Genomic DNA, 20,674 nt, shown 5'->3' with positions numbered 1-20,674 from the left:
GCATTAAGCTAACTACTTTATAACCAATTTAATAAATTTAATATTGATTATTTATATTAAAATTTTTATATTAATTTAAATATATAGTAAATTTTCATAATAATTTTTAAAATTTAAACAATTATTTAATGTGGTTCTCAAAATTCTAACTTCATTATAATAATCATTTAGATTAAGTTCCAGACACCATAGTAATCCCTAAGCTCATTCTAGCTGAAAATAAGAATTCCTCCATTTCCAAATCTTACAATTCATCCATGTAACTTTGCAATTCATAAAAAAAACTAGAGTTCTTCCTTACCTTCCCCCAATTTAGTTCTTTCTCCAACTATAATTCCGTCCACAACCTCCTCCTTTTCGTCACCACTGTTATTACTGGAGGCCTTCACCTCGTCACCTTTGTCTACGCATCCTTTCTCGTCATCGTCATGGTTGCGGCGATAGATTTTAGGCAGAAAAGTACCATCTTTAAGGTTTGGGAATAGGATCTAGTGCAGTAATTTGTGTTGTTTTTTGGCGGACTCCATTGAAAAAGCCAGGTTTCGATTCCGAATTTTATTTTTTATGATCTTTTGGTTTTGGAAAATAAAACTCTTAACTCTTCTTGCTTGTAATAGAAGAAACGAACAACTAACTCAATTTTGAGTCGGATGTTTTTTTGTCTCAAAATTTTGACTATATAAAACCCTACAACAGCACTATTGATGAAGAGAAGAAGAAGAAAGAGAAAAAAATTGGAAGTAGAAAAGACGAATCGAGTGATAATCCAAATGGCTTCGTTTTTTCCAAATTGAATTCCAAACCAAAATAACAACGGTTTGACACCTCTAGCATAATAACGTAATACTAAGTCCATGCGCCAATAGCCGACTCATTACGAAAAGATACCTAAAATTACTATGATGTTTTTTTTTTTTTAATATCAAAAATAGGAGATTCGAACCCACAACCTCTTAATTGAGTATGAAGAGACTATGCCATTTGAACTATTACTTATTAACAAAATTACTATGATGTTAGAACTATATTTAAAAGGCTACAATAATAAAATTAAAATTTCAAAGACCGCATTAAATAATTATATAAATTTGAGGACTATTATAAAAATTTACTCATCAAACCACTAACCAAATGATCCATTGTCTGAATCGATTATCCATTCGGCTTTGGTACCTACAGTCTTACCTCACGATTAGAGTAACATTAAACTTTTATTAGGGCATTAAAAAGAAAAGATCTTGGAAACAAGAGGTCCTGATTTGTTTTAGACTTGAGAGAGAAATGGCCTCTTTGACACTCTCAGTCTCCGCTGCTACAGCTACAACACAGTCACAGCTCACACTACTCCGATTCCACCGACGGTTTCCTTCAACGCATTCCATTCCTCTTCTCAAACTCACTCCCCTGATTACTCCCTCATCTTCCTTCGGGTTCGAAATTTCTTCTTCTAATTTCGATGCTTTTTTCCCCGTGTATTTGCTTATATTTACTATTTTATAGTTTCTAGTTTTGTTTCCGGGTTTCGAATTTCGCACTAACTTCTACTGACAATTTTGAGTTCATTTTTCAAATTTCACAATTTTTGCCGCAGTACATTTGACACCCCACATACCGCTGTTTATGGTGTGCTGAACTTGATGTAGCTTTCATTAGTTTCTTTTCAAATCGTGCTCATAACAACTCTGATTTTGATTTTTTTTTTTCCCATTCCTTCCTTGAAAGAATACCTGTATCTAATTTTGCATACTACAATTTCACCCTTTTGGACAAATTTGGATCCAGGAAGTTCGTTTTCAAAAATACCACGTAAACACCAAAATTAATTGAGTCACCAATCAGCCACATACATATAGTGGTATACATATCCTAACATCGTTCCGTGTTTGATTTTTAGAGTTGAAATGTTTGAATAATTCTGTTGAAATATTTGATTACTTATTGGTTTGATTGTTAATTTTAAAGTATTCGCTTAGAGAAATGCTCAAGGGCAAGCAGAATTTATTGTTTTTGACTATCATTTTTAGTCATTAATCGAATTAGTTAATCTAGTTATTTAATAACATTTATTTTAGCCCATACTTTTAAATAATGATAGCTAACCGCTGACCAAAAACAATAAATTCTGCTGGCCTCTATGGTTTTTGAAATGTTTTGGATTCTTTTATGGTTTGATTGCTTTAATAGCAATGCGCCAATGCATGATTATATGTATTGAAAAGTTTGGTTATTGACTTTGTATTCATCGAAACATTTCAATGTTAATTGGTTTCACCACTAAAATGTAAAATGTTTTAGATTAATTATCGTAAATTTGATTGTTACCTTTGGGATGTTTGATTATAACTATTGAAATGTTTGGTGGCTCAATTTTTTGGATATGTAAATTCTGTGTGTTGTGCATGGTTAAGGAAGTGGGTGGTGTTAGACATGAATGTGGGGACAGTTTTTTCTGAACTATGAAGTGAAGAAAACGGACTGTCCGATTTCTTTATTAAAAAAATTAAAAACACAAATTGGATGGTCCGATTTGTGTGGGGGAAAAATCGGAGGGTCCGATTTGTACTTTTAAATTATTTTTTATTTTGAAAATAAAAATCGGATGGTCTGATTTTAAAATTAAAATTTTTTTAGTTGTCTAAAACACAAATCGGACGGTTCGATTTGTGTACTGCAAATTTTTTTAAATTTTTAAACACAAATCGGAGGGCTCTTGACACCACAACTGCGTAAAGCACCCATACATTCCATAACTGTGTCCTACACCACTTCCTCTTCCATATCTAAATTAAAAAGTGCAATGTTTGGTGCGTGGGAGTATGCGGATTCAATAACTTTTTTTGGTGAAAATGGGGAGTGTTGAAGAGATGCAGTCACTCTGCATTTTTATGTTGATGGAGTTCAATTAGGAACCAATTATCTTTCGAGGTAATGTCTACATTAGTTATTCTCAGAATGACTTTCAGAAATGAACAAATTGATTCTGAATTTACAAATAGTGAATCTTTTTCGTTTTTAATTCAATTATTAACAGTGCTGCCATAGAGCATTAAAGTGTCGGCGTGCGTCCTCAACAGTGAGCTGACATCGCTAAGACTTCAGTATGATCAAATGTGTCCTAAATTGGTTAAGTAGACTCATTATGGTTAATTGGTTTTATATTGGTGGAGACTAAAATGAGTCCAATTAACTAATTTGGAACACCTATTTAACCATATTGAAATCTTAGTCACATCAACCTTACTGTCGGGGATTTAACACTCCATGTGAATGTTAATGACAGTTGAATTAGAGATGAAAGAGATTTATGAATTGTAAATTTAGGACTAATTTGGTCATTTTAAAAAATCGGGACTTTTTTTATGAGCACTTAGATTTGAGAATTTCTGAGATCAAACTGGGTATGACCTCATTATTTTTCAATCAATATCGAGATAATTTTTTGATTTTTTTCTCTTTACATTTTAAACTTTAAATTTATTTTAAATTCTAAATATTAAATCATACATTCTAAATTCTAAATCCTCTGAAAAAATGACAATTCAAAAAATAATGACTAATTAAAAATTGGTTCTCTATATAACTCATGCATTTGTGTGTTCATCTATCATCACATTTCCAACTATAAGTAAAAAACAAGGGAAAAGTTGTGATGTTTGCTATTACAATTGCTCTCTCTCATTCTAGCAATTCAACATAAACATTTCCACTTACGACTTGCGTCCTTAATTGTATCCAGGTGCAAAGGCTTCAAAACAAGATTGCAAATAAATCAAAGGCCATTGACTATTTGTGCAACAAACCCCAACTCTAGTGGTAAACAACTACCCAATGAAGGGTCAAATTCAAATTCAAAAGAAACAAGCAATGCTGGTCAGGGACCTCCTCTCCTTACTATTTTGGCTGGGCTCTTTGTTTTTTTCATCGTTTGCTGGGTCATTGGGTCTATTATAATGTGGCTCGTAAGTTTGATTGTTAATTTATCTCCCAAATAATTCTGTGTATTGCATTTTATTGACGCTTTGTTTAACTTACGCAATTGCAATTAGTTCGTATCAATTTCTTTCGTTGTGTTTGAGTGGTGATGACAATGCAAATAGAACTAAAAGGAGGATAAAGGAACAAAGAACAGAAGGAATAGATAACAGGAAGCAGGTTCTTAGGAATTTTAAATAACAAGAACAATGTGAGTTCTAAGAGTTCAGAGGTCTGAGGACTTATTGTCAGCTTAGATTAAGGTAGGGATATTTATATGCTTTTCTAACATGATATATTAGGGGACTCAATTTTCCAAATCTCTACCTTGAGATTGAATTCCTTATATGTATTTCTGAGAAATGTTTAGTGTCAATATTTGTTACCTAGTTATTGTTGACCTGGAAAGCAACTGAGAAGAATGTAATTAACTAACCAGAATATAGCAAAATAACTAAGTTGGACACAATTATGAACAACTACAAAAATTAGAGGGCTGTGTACGTGTATAATGGGTACAATACATTGCATAGTCTCTTTAATATTTGTAGTTAACTACTATATTCTAAGTTAAAACTAATAACATACAAATTACTAACTTTGATTTAAAATGAATATAAAAAATATGTTAACCCATATTAAAGAAAATCATAAATTAATTTTGATGATATATAATAAAAAAATGATAGTATTACTTCTATTTTTGAAAATGAGAGTAGTAATCTCTATTTCCTATATAATATTATAGAAATGAACAGAAGTATCCCTAAACAGGTTAACACATAATTTATGATTACTTAATCATCATAATTTAAAATTATTATTTACCTTAATATAAGAAAAACTAAGTATGGGATAAATTAAGTATCACATACGAACATTTCGACGCAAAATATGGGATTTTACCTCTCGCATTAGATATCTCATTATAGTCAAGACTAAGAATGTAGAGATTGCAGAATTAAGTTTTAAAATGGTTTTCGAAGTTGCACTCAAGTGTCATAATGGTTCCTAAAGTTATCAGTTGTATTCCGGGACCCAAAGTTGTTCTTCAAGCACTTTCCATCCATGAGGCGCCATCGAAAAGCTGATCTGGACTAGTTTCATTTGCAAACTCTAAACAATGCAGTATTTGCTTTGGTATGTAATTGTTGTGAAACGACGTCGTTTCATTTACAAAGTTAATCCAACATATTCTCTCGCTCTCAAAACACAAACACTCCACCTGCAACCACCCAACCAGCCAGCACCTCACCAACAAGAACTAATCCACCTAACCCCATGCAAGGTGCAACAAAGGGGACTATTTCAAGGCCTGCAAACTTCATGAGATTTATGTCTACTTCTGGATTCAAGCCACCCAGAACCAAAGAAATAATGACTTAGGGCTCCGTTTGGTTAATGTCCATGTCCATCAGAGACATGGACACGGTGGTACGTGTACACCGTTTGTTTGCTGAGACATAAAATTTTAAAAGACACGGTTACACATAGATGCACATAAAAGACATGTATTTAGTGTATCTCTTTCAAGCTGTGACACTAAGACACAATCCATGAGACACAGATTTTTTCAATTCTATCCCTAATTATTTTTTAAAATTCCAACCATTGTCCTTTATCTTTAACACTTGAGTTGTTTTAGTTTGGGGATAAAATGGACTTTTGAATTAAATACATGTGTTTTGTGTATTATCACCAAACATGTTATAAAATTTGTGTATCTTTATATTCATGTGTATTTGTATCTTTGTGTCTATGTCTCTATTTTTTTGAGACAACAACCAAACACTGCCTAGATTATTATGTATAGGGACAATTAGTGTCTCCGCGCTTTGTTTAGACTATTTTCTTTATATGCTTTCTTAATTAGAATCCTACTCTTGGGCTCTATGGGGTTTATATTTTGACAACCTTGACATACTTGGTGACCAATGTTTTGGTTCTGGAAGCTTTTTTTTGGATGTGTTTTTTTATATTATGAATATGAATTATAACTTTCTTCAGTTGACTTGTATTTGATTTGGTTTTATTTTATCCCATAATATGCAAGTAAGAGTAATGTAAAACAATGTCCATTTCCGTTTCTTTGTATACCAAAAACATTTACAGGAACAGAATGTGCTTATGCACGTCTCATTTCTTTTTAGCAAGATACAATTGCTCGAATTGTCTATCCCACTTTAAAAACAAAATAACTACAATAACCAACATGCATACAAACAACAGAACCCCACCCAATTTTAGAATCTTAACTTCAGACTCGAGGCTTCCAAGCTTCTAGGCAATCTTCATCTTCTATTTTTCATTGTCAATCAAAGGACCTATTATGCCATTAATTGTTGACATTTTTTTCCTGAATTTTATCTGCCCACAGAAACGGCCCACACCATCTCTTAAATACCGTCTATACCCACATTCAAGAAAGATTGGAAGTCAATGTGACAACTTTATATCCAGAAACACAACAAATAAGAACAACTAGTTACATTATAGTTTGAGCAACCAAAGAAGGGCCTTCCTAGGTTAGTATATGTTCTTGACCATCACAGAACCGATTGCAACCCACACCCACACCAATATGAAAAACACGACTGATGGTTCTCCTAGCAACGCTTCCATTGGAGCATAGGTTGTTCGAGCTCCCAACCACATTACTCGCGCTACTCATCATCATTTCAATTTGGAGATCAAGTAGATAATCAAGCAAAACACATAACGAGAAATTTTGGATATGTTGAAGCTAATTTGGGGATTAGGGTTTTTAAATTTGGTTCAAGGACCAAAGTACCATAAAAAAGTTTCTAGAGCCAGGTCAGCTATCCAGTGTCTTCCCAGCGTGTCAGAAATTAGTTCAGATCAACTTTCTGATGGCGTCTCGTGGACGAAGAGTGCTTGAAGGACAACTTTGGGTTCTGGAGTATAACTTGAGGGATGAATATGAGTAACTGTTAATTTCAAAAACCACTATCAGGCTCGAGTGCAACTTCGGGACCACTTTGAGACTTAACACGAGATTACACATCAGTGTTGGTGTAAAATAAGAGACACATTGCAACATTATACATTTATTTAATTACTTATAGCAAGGACTTGTACGACAATGTTACGATATACCAATATGGCGTTTCTACTTCCATAATCAAATTAGTTTATGGGTGATTGAAATAGATCCAACCAATTCAAGTGCCTGGGTCTTACATTGAATAGCTTTTTTTTCCTTAGTTAAGACTGATCTAAGCGTGAAGAGATTATTATTATGGAAAAGTCTAGGGGGCCAGCAACTTTGTTAAATTTTAGCCAGCATGTAACCAGCAAAGAAAAGTGAGCCATTTGATGAAATCTCAAACCAATCTCACACCATTAAAACCATCATTGATGGCTATTTAATGGCTACAAATCACAAAAGTTACTGGTCTCCTATCATTCCTCTATTATTATTATGCAGTGGATTGACTGCAATGATTAGTGAAATTTTATGGAAGATGATCCAAAACGTAATGTCCAAGTCGACCCGTGCGGAAAAGATTAAGCAACTTCCCAGCAACCTTGACATGAGCATCTTCTCCACATTCAGCTGAAACATGGAAGGCTTCTTGCAATGCAGCAAACTGCCTAGCAATAAGTGCTCCCATTTCATCTTCATAGCTTATGTTTCCATCAAAAGATGAAACTGTTTCAAAAAGGGTTCGCCGAACATGGCACACTATGTCATCCTACTCAAGCACACCAAGAAAAAGTTAAAATAAGTAGATAATTAAAATAAAAGAAAGGAGACTGCTCAGTTCTTCAAATACACACTTTTTTGTGTGTCTGAGGAAGGAAAGGGGAGAGGAGGGGAGTAGGGTTGGGTTTAAGTAACAATATAAATAAGAGGCTTTAACTTTTATATTTTCATTTTACAAAATATAATTACCAAAGATTAAGATCAATTGCAGGGGAATAAAACAATATCTGGAGTATAATTCATTCATATTTATGATATACTAAGGAATGAAGCAACAAAATGTACATGCCACTTTGTCATCCAAACCAAGATTTGAATCTTGCGACTTCCAAGGTAATCTGAAAATACTATAGCTGAGTCATTGGTAGGAGTCCAAAGAGCATATATGCAAACTTCATAAGAAATGTAAACAATTCTTTGACTCCATTGATTAACAAGTTTGTATAGTTATACTGAGAACCGTTTATTAGTGTTCGACTTTTTGATTGTCCTTTCATTCTTCCGCTTCCAGAATCCAAATCTTATTGTTTTAATGAGAATGTAACAATGACTATATTTTAACTATACAATTGAAAGTCAACTACACGAAGAGTCGAGTTACCAATGCAGTAAGCTAGTAAGTTAAATACCTGCGTGTGATCAGTTGGAATTTGCTTTTTCTTCTTTCCTTCAAACTCAGAAAAAGTCAAACACCCTTTTGGAATGCCGTGGTATATTCCGACAGTATTATCACTTGATAATTTTACCCATTTCTTGTATTCCTCACTAGAGTTGAGAATAGCCAGAAAATATTCAGCAATTTCTTTTCTACTGACCAAACAATCTCCGATTGTTCCTGCATAAGGAATTAAAACAAAGGCATGATTTCTATCAACAAAATGTAGATATTATCCAAAAGTTTGAACTACAAAAGCTAAACTAAAACAGAAATAGTATATTGCTTTTCATGAGGATAGCTGTTTTTGTGGTACGTTTGCTTCACTTTTACGAGTTTGCTTGTTAGTGAAGGAAGGAATTTGGTATGAAAACAATTCTGCACTTTCTTAATGAAGGAAGATAACTTGAAGCATAGAAGATGAAGAAATATTGTGGCATGAGAACATTTGAAAAATGAAATCGTTAACTGCACCAAGAAAGGCAGAATGGTCTTATGGTCCAATCTTTAAGAATAAACTTTAATAGTTGCCAACTCAACTAGTTTTGGATCTGATAGTTAAGTTCATTAAGTTTCTATATGCCTGTAGTATCTAAACATTTATTTAAAGGAATTTAGAGTGTGTTTGGAATATAAAAGAAAGGGAAATTATTTGAATTAAGATAAGCTCAATTGAATTGATTTGATTTGACTAATAAATCAAATCATGTTTGGAATAATTATGAAAAGAATGGGTTTGCAATTGCCTTGATTTCCAAATCAATTATTACGTTTAAAAAGATCTTAAATTTGATTCTCTTTGCAAGGTCATCAATTGGAGCATTGTGTTTGGGTTGGTAAAAGTTTTTTTTATTAGTACTAAGGGTTGGTAAAAGTTTAAAGGACGAAATAGTCTTTTCAAATATTTATAACTCAAATAAATCCAAATCATATTATATCCTATCTAACAAGGGAAGAAGATCAAAACTTTGACTACTATCGAAGGATTCGAGACTTCAAGGTAAAAAAGGCTCTAAAACAGATGAAAAATAGCAGGACAGTAGGACTTGATAATATTCCAATTGAGGTTTGGAAGGGCATTGGAGGAAAAGGTATCAACTGGTTAACCAAACTTTTTAATGAGATTTTAAGGTCAAAGAAAATGCATGATGAGTGGAGAAAGAGCACCTTAGTACTTATCTACAAGAATAAGGGGGATATAGAAAGTTGCGGAAACTATAGAGGGATCAAGCTCATGAGTCATACCATGAAGTTATGGGGAAGGGTGATAGAACGGAGGTTGAGAAAAGAGACACAAGTAACAGAGAACCAATTTGGATTTATGCCAGGCAGATCTACCACTGAAGCGATATACCTATTAAGAAGGATGATGGAGAAGTATCGTAGTAATAAAAGGGATCTACATATAGTGTTTATTGATTTGAAAAAAAGCGTATGATAGGGTGCCAAGAGAGGTTTTATGGAAGGTTTTAAAAAAGAAGAGAGATGTATGATGGGGTCACAACTAGTGTGAAAACTCAAGGTGGTGTGACAGAGGAATTTTCTATTGGTATAGGATTACACCAGGGATCATCCTTAAGTCCATACCTTTTCACATTAGTCTTGGAAGTACTCACAGAGCATATCCAAGAGCTTGTGCCATGGTGCATGCTTTTTGCCGATGATATCATCCTTATAGGAGAGTCAAGGGAGGACCCAAATAAGAAGTTGGACTTTTGGAAAGAAGCTCTGAAAGTGTATGGTCTGCGCATAAGCCGTAGCAAGACGGAATATATGGAATGTAAGTTCAGTTTTAGAAGGGAAAACCCTAATATAGAAGTGAAGATTGGAGAAAACATCTTACGAAAAGTTAAAAGTTTTAAGTATCTTGGGTGCATCATACAGGATAATGGAGAGATTGAACAAGATGTAAATAATAAGATCCAAGTAGGTTGGTCAAAATGGCGGAGTGCATCTGGTTTTATATGCAACAAAAAACTGCCTATAAAACTTAAAGGTAAATTCTATCGCACCGCTATAAGACCGACTATGCTTTATGGTACGGAGTGTTGGGCGGCCGAAGGGGAGCACAGGCATAAGCTAAGTGTGACAAAGATGAAGATGTTGAGATGGATGAGTGGTCATACGCGATTAGATAAAATAAGAAACGAAGATATACAGGAGAGAGTTGGAGTAGCATCCATTGTGAAAAAGATGGTTGAATCGCGTCTTAAGTGGTTTGGACATGTGAGAAGAAGATCGATAAAACACCCAGTCAGGAGGGTGGATGAGATGGAAGATGGACCAGAGGCGAGAAGCAGAGGAAAACCTAAGAAGACCATCCATGAGGTGGTCAAACGAAATTTACATGTAAACAGTCTCTCTGTAGACATGATACATGATAGAGTACAATAGCGTCGTTTGATTCATGTAACCGACTCCACCTAGTGGGACAAGACTTTGTTGTTGTTGTTGTTGTTGTTGTATAAGATATGAAAAGTATAGGATTCGACTAATAAATTCTTTCTTATTTTGTTAAATTCCAAATACATTATTTGATTTCTAAATCAATTCTTCTCTAGGTTTGTTGGATTCCAAACACACTCAATAATGCAAATTCAATATAGACTATATGGTCTTCTTTCTTAATAGCAGAAGAGATTTTGTTATGGCCCACGCGTACGCGTGGCCCCTATTTCAGTAAAACTGAATTTTTGTGTTTTTAACCTTAATTTCAAATTTTTAAACCTCTATTTTCATTCTTTTAACCTTAAAGCATAGTAGTAACTCTAGTAATAAGATGAAGTTAGAAAATGGGGTAGTTTGGAGGTGAAGTAAGACTGAAAATTGATGAATTATCTATGGAAATGTAAATACTTGGAGTGCATATGGTGTTGACTTTAATGAAAATGATTATGCAATGATTACAAGTATTATGAATGCTTTTGGATTATGCATTCAATTATTTGAGATACGAGTTTCCTTAGGTAAAGTACCGTGGCTTGCCACCACGTGTTCCAGGTTGAGACTCAATACTCTATTGACCCTACGTCGTAAGGGTGACTGGGCACATATAAATTTCCGGGAATGGTACCCCATTGTGTGTGTGTGTGTGTGTGAAAAAGCTATGCATAGACTCTCGAGGATGCGCGACAGGAGGACAGTCCAGGGTTTAGCAGCCGGACTTGTCGGGTTGGCTTGATAACCGACAGATGAGGCTCATCAGCCATAGGACAGGCATACATCATGTGCATATTGTTTGCTTGTTTGCTATGCATTAATTGGGAGTGCCTAATTAATTATAATATGTTAACTGTTATACTTGCTATTTGTATTACTTGTATTCTATCTGTGTTTGCTTTTGTTTGATTATCTGTCTATGCAAATTCACTGGAAATGGAGGAATGGAGGAAAGCTGGAAAGACTAAGGTTAAGTTCAAGTTAAGCTTAGATATCCTTAGTAGACCACCTGTTTATGGTTTCTATATTAATACTTTAACCTTTAATATCTGAGTGTCGGCGTTCTAGGATTGCCTCTGGCATTCCCAAGATCTTATATCTTATGTGCATGACACATTTCCCATGCTGAGAACCCCCAGTTCTCACCCCATACTATGTTGTTGTTTTTCAGATGCAAGTCGAGAGGCACTTCAGTAGGCGTCTGGAGCTCTACAGCGAAGTGGTTTCTGGGTTATTATTTTGGGTGTATATTTGTATATAATCTTATGTATTTAACTCTCCGACAACTTACTTTATTTTGGTACCTCTTAGAGGTTTTATGGAGAACTAGGATTTTTAAACATGTATCTTTGGGTTAAAGGTTGTATATTTTGTATGTGAATATTCTCCGGCCAACCTTAGCTTCGTAGACTGAGTCGGAGGCTTGTTATCTTATATTCTTGACCTCCTAATCCTGTTTTCTGTTTAGTTGTGCTTATAAACTTTAGTTTTCTTCGCACACAAGTAATCCTTAATTCTGAGTATTATGCTTTTTATTTTGTGATTTTGCTTTATCTGTTTTTCAAGACTTACTGTATCCTTTTCGATATTATTATGTATATATTTTATTTTAGAGGTCGTAATACCACACCACCTCTGTTTTACGGTTTAAGCGTAAAGTTTTGTGTGGTAGGATGTTACATTATGGTAGACCAGAATGAAAGTACAGTTATGAGGAGGAAGATATATTATCCAAAATATATAAATTCTACTTAACTTCCCAGAGTAAAACACTCAAAATAGTCATTGAAAGATCACATGTGCATTCAATTTTGTCCTCAAAAATTCAGATGCCTCAAATTGATCCTAAAAGATACAACCATGAGTCAAATTAACCCTTCCATTAGTATGATGATGACATGTGGCATAAATAATTATGTGACACGTTATCATCTAATAGAAGACGGATTTGATTCATTGTTGTATCTTTACTAATTTGAATCCTCTGATGTTTCGAAGACCAAATTGACACATCTGATCTTTCAGAAATCATTTTAACCATTAACCAAGTGATGTTCGTTTAATAAACACAACACAGCAAACACAAGAAAAGGATAAAAATACTTTTAACACACCTGTTAAAATTAGTTTTGATAGTACTTCAACGTCAGGAACATCAGGAGATAAAACAGATGGTGTGTCTAAGACAAAAATATTGGGATGACTACCAATCTGAATGGAAAGCAAAGTTTTAGCAGAGAGAAAAGCATGAAAAGATGCAATTAAGACAAAATTTGCAACAAGTTCTTGATTAACTTGTCATTGGCTCAAAAAGTTAGGACATATAAACAATTTTCTTGGTTTTAGCATCTTAAGGGTATGCACACCTCAAAAAATAAGATTATGAAAATAAAAACTATATATATATATATATATATGCTTTATTTGAGTCTTTGCTAGATAACAATTAAAAACAAAATTGGATGCAAATTTTGTTCCTACTAGTTCCTGAAAATAAGGTAGGAATAACTATGCGTCATTAATTGCTTTTCGTTTATCTGTTTTTGCTTTTGTGAGGATCACTTGTCCCCCAAACCTCATGTCATTCTTCTGAGCCTTACTATATTCTTTTTATCAAAGCTAAACAGCAAAACTTTGTCAAAAACTTTTAAAAGAACAGAGAGCAAGCTAGAAGGTAGCATTAGACACAGGGTTTGAACAATCTTTTTTGTTTCACCTATAAAAGAATAAATTTATTTGGGAAGTCAACAAATAGAAGTACGAAATATTGGACGAAAGAAAACTATTTTGGAGTTTTACAAATATGTAATTCTACAAAAATATTAAAATATTATACAAACTGCAGGGATAAAACACAGCTAACCTTAAAACTTTTTATGTCTTTAGTCTCCCCAGGTTCTGGACTCACAGTTGCATGCCTCAACTTTCCTTTTTCTATAAAGTGAATTTTTCCATAGAGAATAAATTTTACAAGATAGAACTCATCAAACTGACAAAATACACATCAACTTGTGCTTTTCAAAAGTTGAGCATGTCAACTACTCTACATCAAAATTGTAAGAAAATTTTAAATTTAAATACCTGCTGCACTAATTCTCCCCACTTGATGCAAGGAATTGGCAAGAGCTGACTTTCCAACATTTGGAATTCCAATTAACATCACTGTTGCAGTATAATTAGCATGACTAGTTCCCCTCAATTCTCTCACTTGCCGCTGTATAAGGCCCAAAAGCTTTACAAAGGAAAAAGTCCAATTAGTAATTCATGAACAACTAGAAAATCGGTATCAATAAAATAAGAAGATCAATATAGATGTATCAAAATTATACTCTATTTAGCACATTTCATGGTTGTCATATTTCTATTGTAGAATATGCACAAGATCTTTTTCCCTTTTCTTTTGTATATTTTGAGTTTTCATGAAAGAATATTTTGTAAGTGCAGGAGAAACCAAAGATAACAAAGCAGGACATGCTATACTGCCTGCCAACAAGATGAGGTTGGGAGCAACCTTTAGTGAACATATAGAGAATGAAGGAGAAGATTTCAGCAAATTCAAGATGATTTCACCTTATGTAACTTTCTATGATATCACCATTCAAATTGGTGAGTAAACTATATCTAACGGTTGATATATCCACTAACAAGAAAGTGGAACGAATTCATATTCCCTACAAAATCAGTAGCAAACCATCAGATGTTTCCATAGAGAATGCTGAGTTCTTAAGAATCCTAAATTACCTTTCTCCATCTATGCTTGAGGCTCAGAAAATAGGTGCTGATTGGTCATATTTTGATCTTGAACTGGAGGTATTGACAGCCATTTATGGGTTAGCAAGGAAATAGGCCGAGGAATTGAACATTTGGCAGCAGGAGCGGTGGGCTTTGTAAAGGATAGTTATATAAACAGGATTTGATCGTGTGGAAAGTGCTTTATTTCAAATGCATTTATTCAAATATAGAATGTTCTCTACTAGGCTGCATTTGAGACAAGGATAGGGTGGAACTTGACACTGAGACAGACACACAAGTATTCTTCCTTCTAATATGTGCATTGAGAAAGTGTATTTCAGTCCCTCCATGTGTTTTACTGTTTCTGTCTCTCTGACTCAGTGCTACCAAACATCTTTGCATACCTCTGTGTCCATGTATTTGTGTCTCTAAGACACTTATCAAATGGAGCCCTAGAGAACATATTCTAGAATTGAATTTACAAGAGAACACACATGAAGACTCAAGACGCCAAATTCTTTTTATAATCATATGAATCACTGCACATCAATTGAGAATCTCATTTTCACAATTCCACTCACTACAATATGCATCTTTTGCCACATGTGAAACAATAACAATAACAATAACAATAATAATAATAATAATTACTAGTCATGAAGGTTGCGATAAAATAAAATTGTACTTTAAAAAAGGAGTTCAGAATAGCAACAACACAGAAAACAATTTCAGAATCTCAAACTGACTTCTCCTAAGGAGCAAAAGTTATTTGCTAGACTGAAAAAAATCAAAATACTGTGCTACAAACAAAACCATTGATGCATCATGCCACATGTACATGTACACATTCAGTATAGTTTACCTCTTTGATGCTCTCCTTGTTATGAGCGTCGACTCCACATGATATGCAATTTGTTCTCCTAAAATAATCAGTCCATGCCTATTCACAAATGGATTACAAGAAAAATTTATGAAATAAATACACAATCAGAAGCTAAAACACTTCAAATGTCACTTGTTACCAGCATAAACAACCAGAATCCTTTTATCCCACTTGGTGGAGCCAAATGAATCGAATAACATCATTATTCATAAAATAACCTTGGTCGGTAAACAAGTCCTTTAGTATAGGTTCTTCTTAATGATTTTGTTTATATTTTTCTTAGTTTCCTTGTACTGCTAACTATTGGAACACCCTCTATTTTATCTAATCTTCTTACCAAGGCTTTTGCAATTTTTCTCACATGACCAAACCACTTAAAACTCTAGTTTCAATAATATTTCCTACTATAACTTTCTCTCTGATGCCTAATTTCACTCACTACAATGTGTGATTGTAGATTGAATAAGGTAACCTCAATCATCCTTTGTTAGATTAGTCCATTAATTAATTAGTAGAAGGTAACTATAGGTTATTCAGTTAGTTTAACTTCAAAGCTTCTATATATGAGCTAACAACTTCATTGTGTAAACGCAACTTTTCTCATTAATTTCAAGTCTTCCCCCTTCTCTACCAAGAATTTCAACAACTAGAGGAAAGCTCACATTGAAGAATACTTACAGTCTTTAGATCTTATTAATTTAGCAACCAATGGAACATACTTGGTGAATATTTTACTTTTAACTATACATGCCTTCTAATTAAAAGTCAGAATCAATACTATCCAGTGTCATGTATTATAATATTACAATATTATTGTGAAAGTGGTGTAGCATTCTTAGTGTATTTGGAAAGTGTCTTCATTTCAGAAACCAAAATGCCCAGAAAACAGAAAAACCAAAAAGGGTGAGGATTACATACTTGCGAACCAGATCGACCAGCAAGATCCGCTTTGTTCAGTGCTATAATTTGCCTAGAGGAGCATAGGTTGTTTCTTAATAACTCACATTCTGAAGACAAAGGAATCTGAAATTAGAGGGATGAAGAAAAAAGTAAGTTTAAAATAAGGGAAAGAAACAAAAGATAGAAGCTGAAACACGATTTACAGAGGACTGAAACAGCACAAAAGTTTGCGGTGGCATGCTACCCTTGCATCTCTGACTTCAACAATGAGATCCACCAATGGTAACCTTTCAACAAGTGCACGAGAAGCAGCAGCCATCAGAGAGGTGTACCATGGTGCTTGTGCTCTTTTTGTCCTTCCAATTTTCTCCTTTACAGCTGTGCCTACTTGTCTCGCAAAATGTGTTGCTGTTGCTGCCATACCAGATGTTGAACATGGCCATGCACTACATGCAGAAATTTATGACTGTTTTTCAAAACATGGAAATTAGCAATCAGGAATACCCATCTTGTCAATTAGTTTAACTAAGTAGTGAATAAAACAAGGCTTTTTATATCATATAGGTTGGTCATTCAATAGCCAAGCATAACTGTGATGCCCGGCAAATATAAAGTTTGGCACCAATAAGTACTCTTCACTAATTTTCTTTGACATCTAAGCTCATAAACTTCATGTTTGCAACACTAAGCAAGGGCCGCAAGAAAAGCTATAGAAATTGATATTAAAAAACAGATATAATAAAATTGATTATCAAATATGTAGCTGTCTCTTACAATATAGTAAAATATTCATCAAAAGAAAATTACTTTTAGAATCATATGTTGGGTAAACTACCAAAACTGTATTCAATTTTTGAACATGCTGACAAAAATACCTTATGATGTTAAATATAGACATATTCTCAAAAAGTGTTTTAAAGATTGAATTTTAATGTGGTTTTTTGCAAACATGATTATAAAAATGAAACATTTTTATTCTCAAAACAGAATCACGAGTTTTGGAAATAATATGACAAAAATTATGTGCTCTCCTTAAGAATTCAGAGAGAACAGACAATTGGATCAGAATCTCTCAATGTGATATTATTGGTTGGGCATGAATGAGTTGTGATTGCAGAATATATAGGGCTTATATATTCTGTAATCACAACTCATTCACACACAATATAGTTGGAGGTACAGCAGTCACTACAGTTACAGCTGTCACTGACTACCAGGCAGTTACCTACTGCTCTTAGTGTCTATACACCTATACTCTATAACTCCTCATTCTGATTGATCTATGTTATCTGGAAAATTTTGTCCCTGACTGATTGAATGTGAAGAGATGTATGTGAGTCTAAGACTGACACATACAGATCAATTAGATAAAACTTGTCAATTAATCCTTCATAGAGATTAATCAGAAAAACATGCCTAATCACCAAGTTTGATTTACTTTAAGTAAACCAAATTTTTAAAGATCCAGCATAAAGAACAAGGAATGGAATGGAGCAATTCAAATTCATGTATCAAATAATATCACCCAATCTTTGAGTATAACTAATAAACTCTATACGCATGGTGCCATGGTTGGCAAACTATGCTCCTCTTGTCAGGTCGAGGAACAAACAGCAATACAATCATTATTTTCCATCAAAATAAAACAAATCATGAGAAAAGTATAATTCTTAAGTTTATAGATCAATGTAACATTTTGAGTTTGAATTATCTTGTTGCTAGAAAGCGGTAGCCGATGCTAGAAATGAAGGATTCTTGTAACGGGTTTCACATCTATCTCCATCTTAAAATGACAAAGTAATCTTAATCTCAGGACCAAAAAGGAGATCATTCACGAAAACCTTGACAAGAAGTGCAAGTGCCATATTCCCACCCAGTGTGCCTTACCTGTCAGTCATGAACACATCTTGATATCTCATGCATTGCTACTTGCCTGGAGTTAGTACATAGTGAAAGAGGCAACATCTCTAAAACAATTAATCTTTTCATATTATGAAACATTCATCAAGCATTCATCGGGAAAATTGCAACACTAGTCCAAGATTTTCCTCCTTCATTAAGATAACCCCGTATCAATGTGCTCATCCTTCTACAAGAACATCATTTCGGATGAAACACATGTAGCCAAATGTCATCATTCTGAATACACAACCCAACTACTTCCAGTTGTTGCCTTCACTCCCTGCTCCTTCATCAGCATTCTAATTTTCTCAGCTTCCTAATGTCATCATTCTGAATACACAACCCAACTACTTCCAGTTGTTGCCTTCACTCCCTGCTCCTTCATCAGCATTCTAATTTTCTCAGCTTCCTCCTGTCTCCCAACACTAGCATACATTTTTGCCAACAGCACATAATTGGCAGGATTATCAGGCTCAATCTCTGACAAAGCTCTAGCCGCAATCTCTGCCAATTCCAGATCACCAAAGTTCCGACAAGCCCCAAGAAGGGCACCCCATGCTTTGGCAGTGACTTTCACTGGCATCTCTTGTATAACTTGATATGCTTCATGTAACCTGCCTGCCCTGCTCAGAACATCAACTAAACACGAATAATGATCACTATTTGGTTCAACACCAAAATCTTTGTACATCCTAGTAAAATAATACAAGGCTTCATCAGCTAATCCAGCATGGCTACAAGCTTTCAAAACCCCAAGAAAAGTAATCCCATCAGGCTGCACTTTTGCAAATTCCATTTGCTTGAAGATTTCTAAAGCATCCCTTGCCCGCCCATGGAGAGCATATGCAGATATCAAGCTGCTCCATGCAACTAAATCCCTTTCCTTCATTCTCCAAAACACATCATGCGAATGCATAAGGCAACCACTTCGGCCATACGCCTCAACTAGACCACTACTCAACTGGGGATGGGAGTCGATGTCATTCCTTATTGCATAACCATGAATCTCCTTAATCAAATTCAAAGCTGCTACCCCAACAGCAGCAGGAAGCAGAGCAAGAAGGGTTATCAAGTGTGGCTTCAATCCAAGTTCAATCATCTTTCTATAGAATGCTATAGCCTTGAATGACCCATCATCCAGTCTTGCCATACCAGCTATAATTGAATTGAAAGTTGATTCATTAGGCATGATATCCATGGCTTGGAACAGCTGTAAAGCATTACCCACTTCATGAGAATGTGAATAGAGCGATATCATTGCATTCCACACAACTACATTTCTACTGGGAATTTCATCAAACAGCTGGCGTGCAGAAGAAACAGAGACGCATTTCCCGTACAAATCCACAAGCGCGCTGGCAACAAACTGGTTCGAAAGAAAGGAGGCTTTGGAGACATGAGCATGGATTGAAGTGCCAAGTTGGGGGCGATTCAGGGCAGTGCAGGATTTGAGTATGAGGGAGAAGACATGGGCATCAAGGGTCAAGGCAAGAGATGAATGCATGTGTCGGAAAACAGCAAGCGCTTCTTCATGACGACCACCGCTTATGTGGGAGGATATGTGCTTGGTGAATGAAAGCAAGCGTGTAAGGTTGGTAGAGTAAGATCCCATGATCAGTTGACTAAGACATCCACCCTGTAATTCCTTTGGGTTATTAATTAATTAAGCCATGCCTATGGTAATAACCTTTCTAAGCGTGGGAAATGGATTCAACCCAAAGGGCTCTCCAATGCTCGTTTCTCTCCTATGGCCATTAGGATATCTAGCTCGTTTTTTGAATGTGTTTTATACTTTTATGTAATATTTGTTCTAATGAAACGTTCGATAACATTACCAAAGGAGAGTTTCATTTCTAGTTGAAGGTGAAAGTCAAATAAAGTTAAGTCCGAGAAGAAACAGCAAGAAGTAAGAGAAAAGAAGACACTCACAGATTGAAGACACAGCTTTGTGCGCGGCTCTCGGCTGATTTCGGTAATTCGGTGGACGTTACAAAACTCCCTTTTCTTTAAATAAAGAAGAAAAAAAAAAAAAAATAGAACTTGCTTTTGTGGGTGTGGTTTTTAGAATGGTTGTGACTTTATGTTGAATTTATTTGATTGACGTTAATATTTGTTGAATTGATGAGTCTAGGAGTGTGGCAGAGAATCGGATATAGCAGAGACAAAAATCTCTGCTCAATGTCCTCTATTGGAAACACGGAATTTTGGACTTTCTTAAATTTGAATAGTTATGGGGCTTCCACAGTTTCACGGTACTATGGAGGGGTGTTATTAGTTCGATCTTTATAAAGTACCAATTAATCGGTTTGCTATTTGTGTAACAATTGAATTGAATCTAACTGAATTAAAGCGGCTTGATTCGGTCAGTTTTTTTTATTTTTAAATTCTAGCTAATAAAAAATTAATTTTAATAAAATAATATTTAAAATAATTAATAAACTGAAATAACATTATATTACATTCA

General features: G+C 34.6%; 2 protein-coding genes and 2 long non-coding RNA genes across 12 annotated transcripts; 2 read left to right on the top strand and 2 right to left on the bottom strand.

The window, feature by feature from the left end:
• On the top strand, nucleotides 1,257-12,238 carry LOC110265993. Its single transcript, XR_002352761.1, has 2 exons — nucleotides 1,257-1,430; nucleotides 11,965-12,238. It is a non-coding gene; the product is annotated as an uncharacterized LOC110265993 (long non-coding RNA).
• Nucleotides 2,612-4,052, top strand: LOC110265994. Its single transcript, XR_002352762.1, has 2 exons — nucleotides 2,612-2,925; nucleotides 3,737-4,052. It is a non-coding gene; the product is annotated as an uncharacterized LOC110265994 (long non-coding RNA).
• LOC107613357 (DAR GTPase 2, mitochondrial) lies at nucleotides 7,009-20,449 on the bottom strand. Of its 9 annotated transcripts, none has more exons than XM_021109614.1 (10): nucleotides 20,140-20,449; nucleotides 16,553-16,774; nucleotides 16,327-16,431; nucleotides 15,388-15,465; nucleotides 13,875-14,025; nucleotides 13,657-13,727; nucleotides 12,908-13,004; nucleotides 8,329-8,534; nucleotides 7,405-7,688; nucleotides 7,009-7,233 (listed from the first exon to the last, which is right to left on the bottom strand). In XM_021109614.1, the coding sequence occupies exons 2-9, from the start codon at nucleotides 16,727-16,729 to the stop codon at nucleotides 7,449-7,451; spliced, it is 1,125 nt and encodes a 374-aa protein (XP_020965273.1). In that variant the 5' UTR covers nucleotides 16,730-16,774; nucleotides 20,140-20,449; the 3' UTR covers nucleotides 7,009-7,233; nucleotides 7,405-7,448. The 9 variants fall into 9 exon arrangements, with proteins under 9 accessions (XP_020965273.1, XP_020965275.1, XP_020965274.1 ...); XM_021109616.1 differs by having other exon boundaries at nucleotides 16,553-16,754; XM_021109615.1 differs by lacking the exon at nucleotides 20,140-20,449 and adding an exon at nucleotides 18,196-18,333.
• LOC107613355 (putative pentatricopeptide repeat-containing protein At1g03510) lies at nucleotides 17,798-20,143 on the bottom strand. Its single transcript, XM_021109612.1, has 2 exons — nucleotides 18,532-20,143; nucleotides 17,798-18,438 (listed from the first exon to the last, which is right to left on the bottom strand). Exon 1 carries the CDS (start codon nucleotides 19,820-19,822, stop codon nucleotides 18,536-18,538), a length of 1,287 nt encoding a protein of 428 aa, XP_020965271.1. The 5' UTR covers nucleotides 19,823-20,143; the 3' UTR covers nucleotides 17,798-18,438; nucleotides 18,532-18,535.

Source organism: Arachis ipaensis, chromosome B08 (assembly GCF_000816755.2).
Source record: "Arachis ipaensis cultivar K30076 chromosome B08, Araip1.1, whole genome shotgun sequence".
In the NCBI taxonomy this organism is placed as follows: Eukaryota; Viridiplantae; Streptophyta; class Magnoliopsida; order Fabales; family Fabaceae; genus Arachis; species Arachis ipaensis.
Note: the sequence above shows the minus strand (reverse complement) of the source record. Positions and strands in the feature narration are given on the sequence as shown.

What these genes read in the sequence shown, in the direction of transcription:
- LOC107613357 (XM_021109613.1), bottom strand. Translation starts at nt 18,227, where the DNA reads ATGAGATATCAAGATGTGTTCATGACTGACAG. An exon ending in CTGGTCGATCTGGTTCGCAA is followed by an intron (nt 15,466 to 16,326) that starts GTATGTAATCCT and finishes ATTTGTGAATAG; the next exon opens with GCATGGACTGATTATTTTAG. An exon ending in ACAAGGAGAGCATCAAAGAG is followed by an intron (nt 14,026 to 15,387) that starts GTAAACTATACT and finishes TCCTTTGTAAAG; the next exon opens with CTTTTGGGCCTTATACAGCG.
- LOC107613355 (XM_021109612.1), bottom strand. Translation starts at nt 19,822, where the DNA reads ATGGGATCTTACTCTACCAACCTTACACGCTTGCTTTCATTCACCAAG.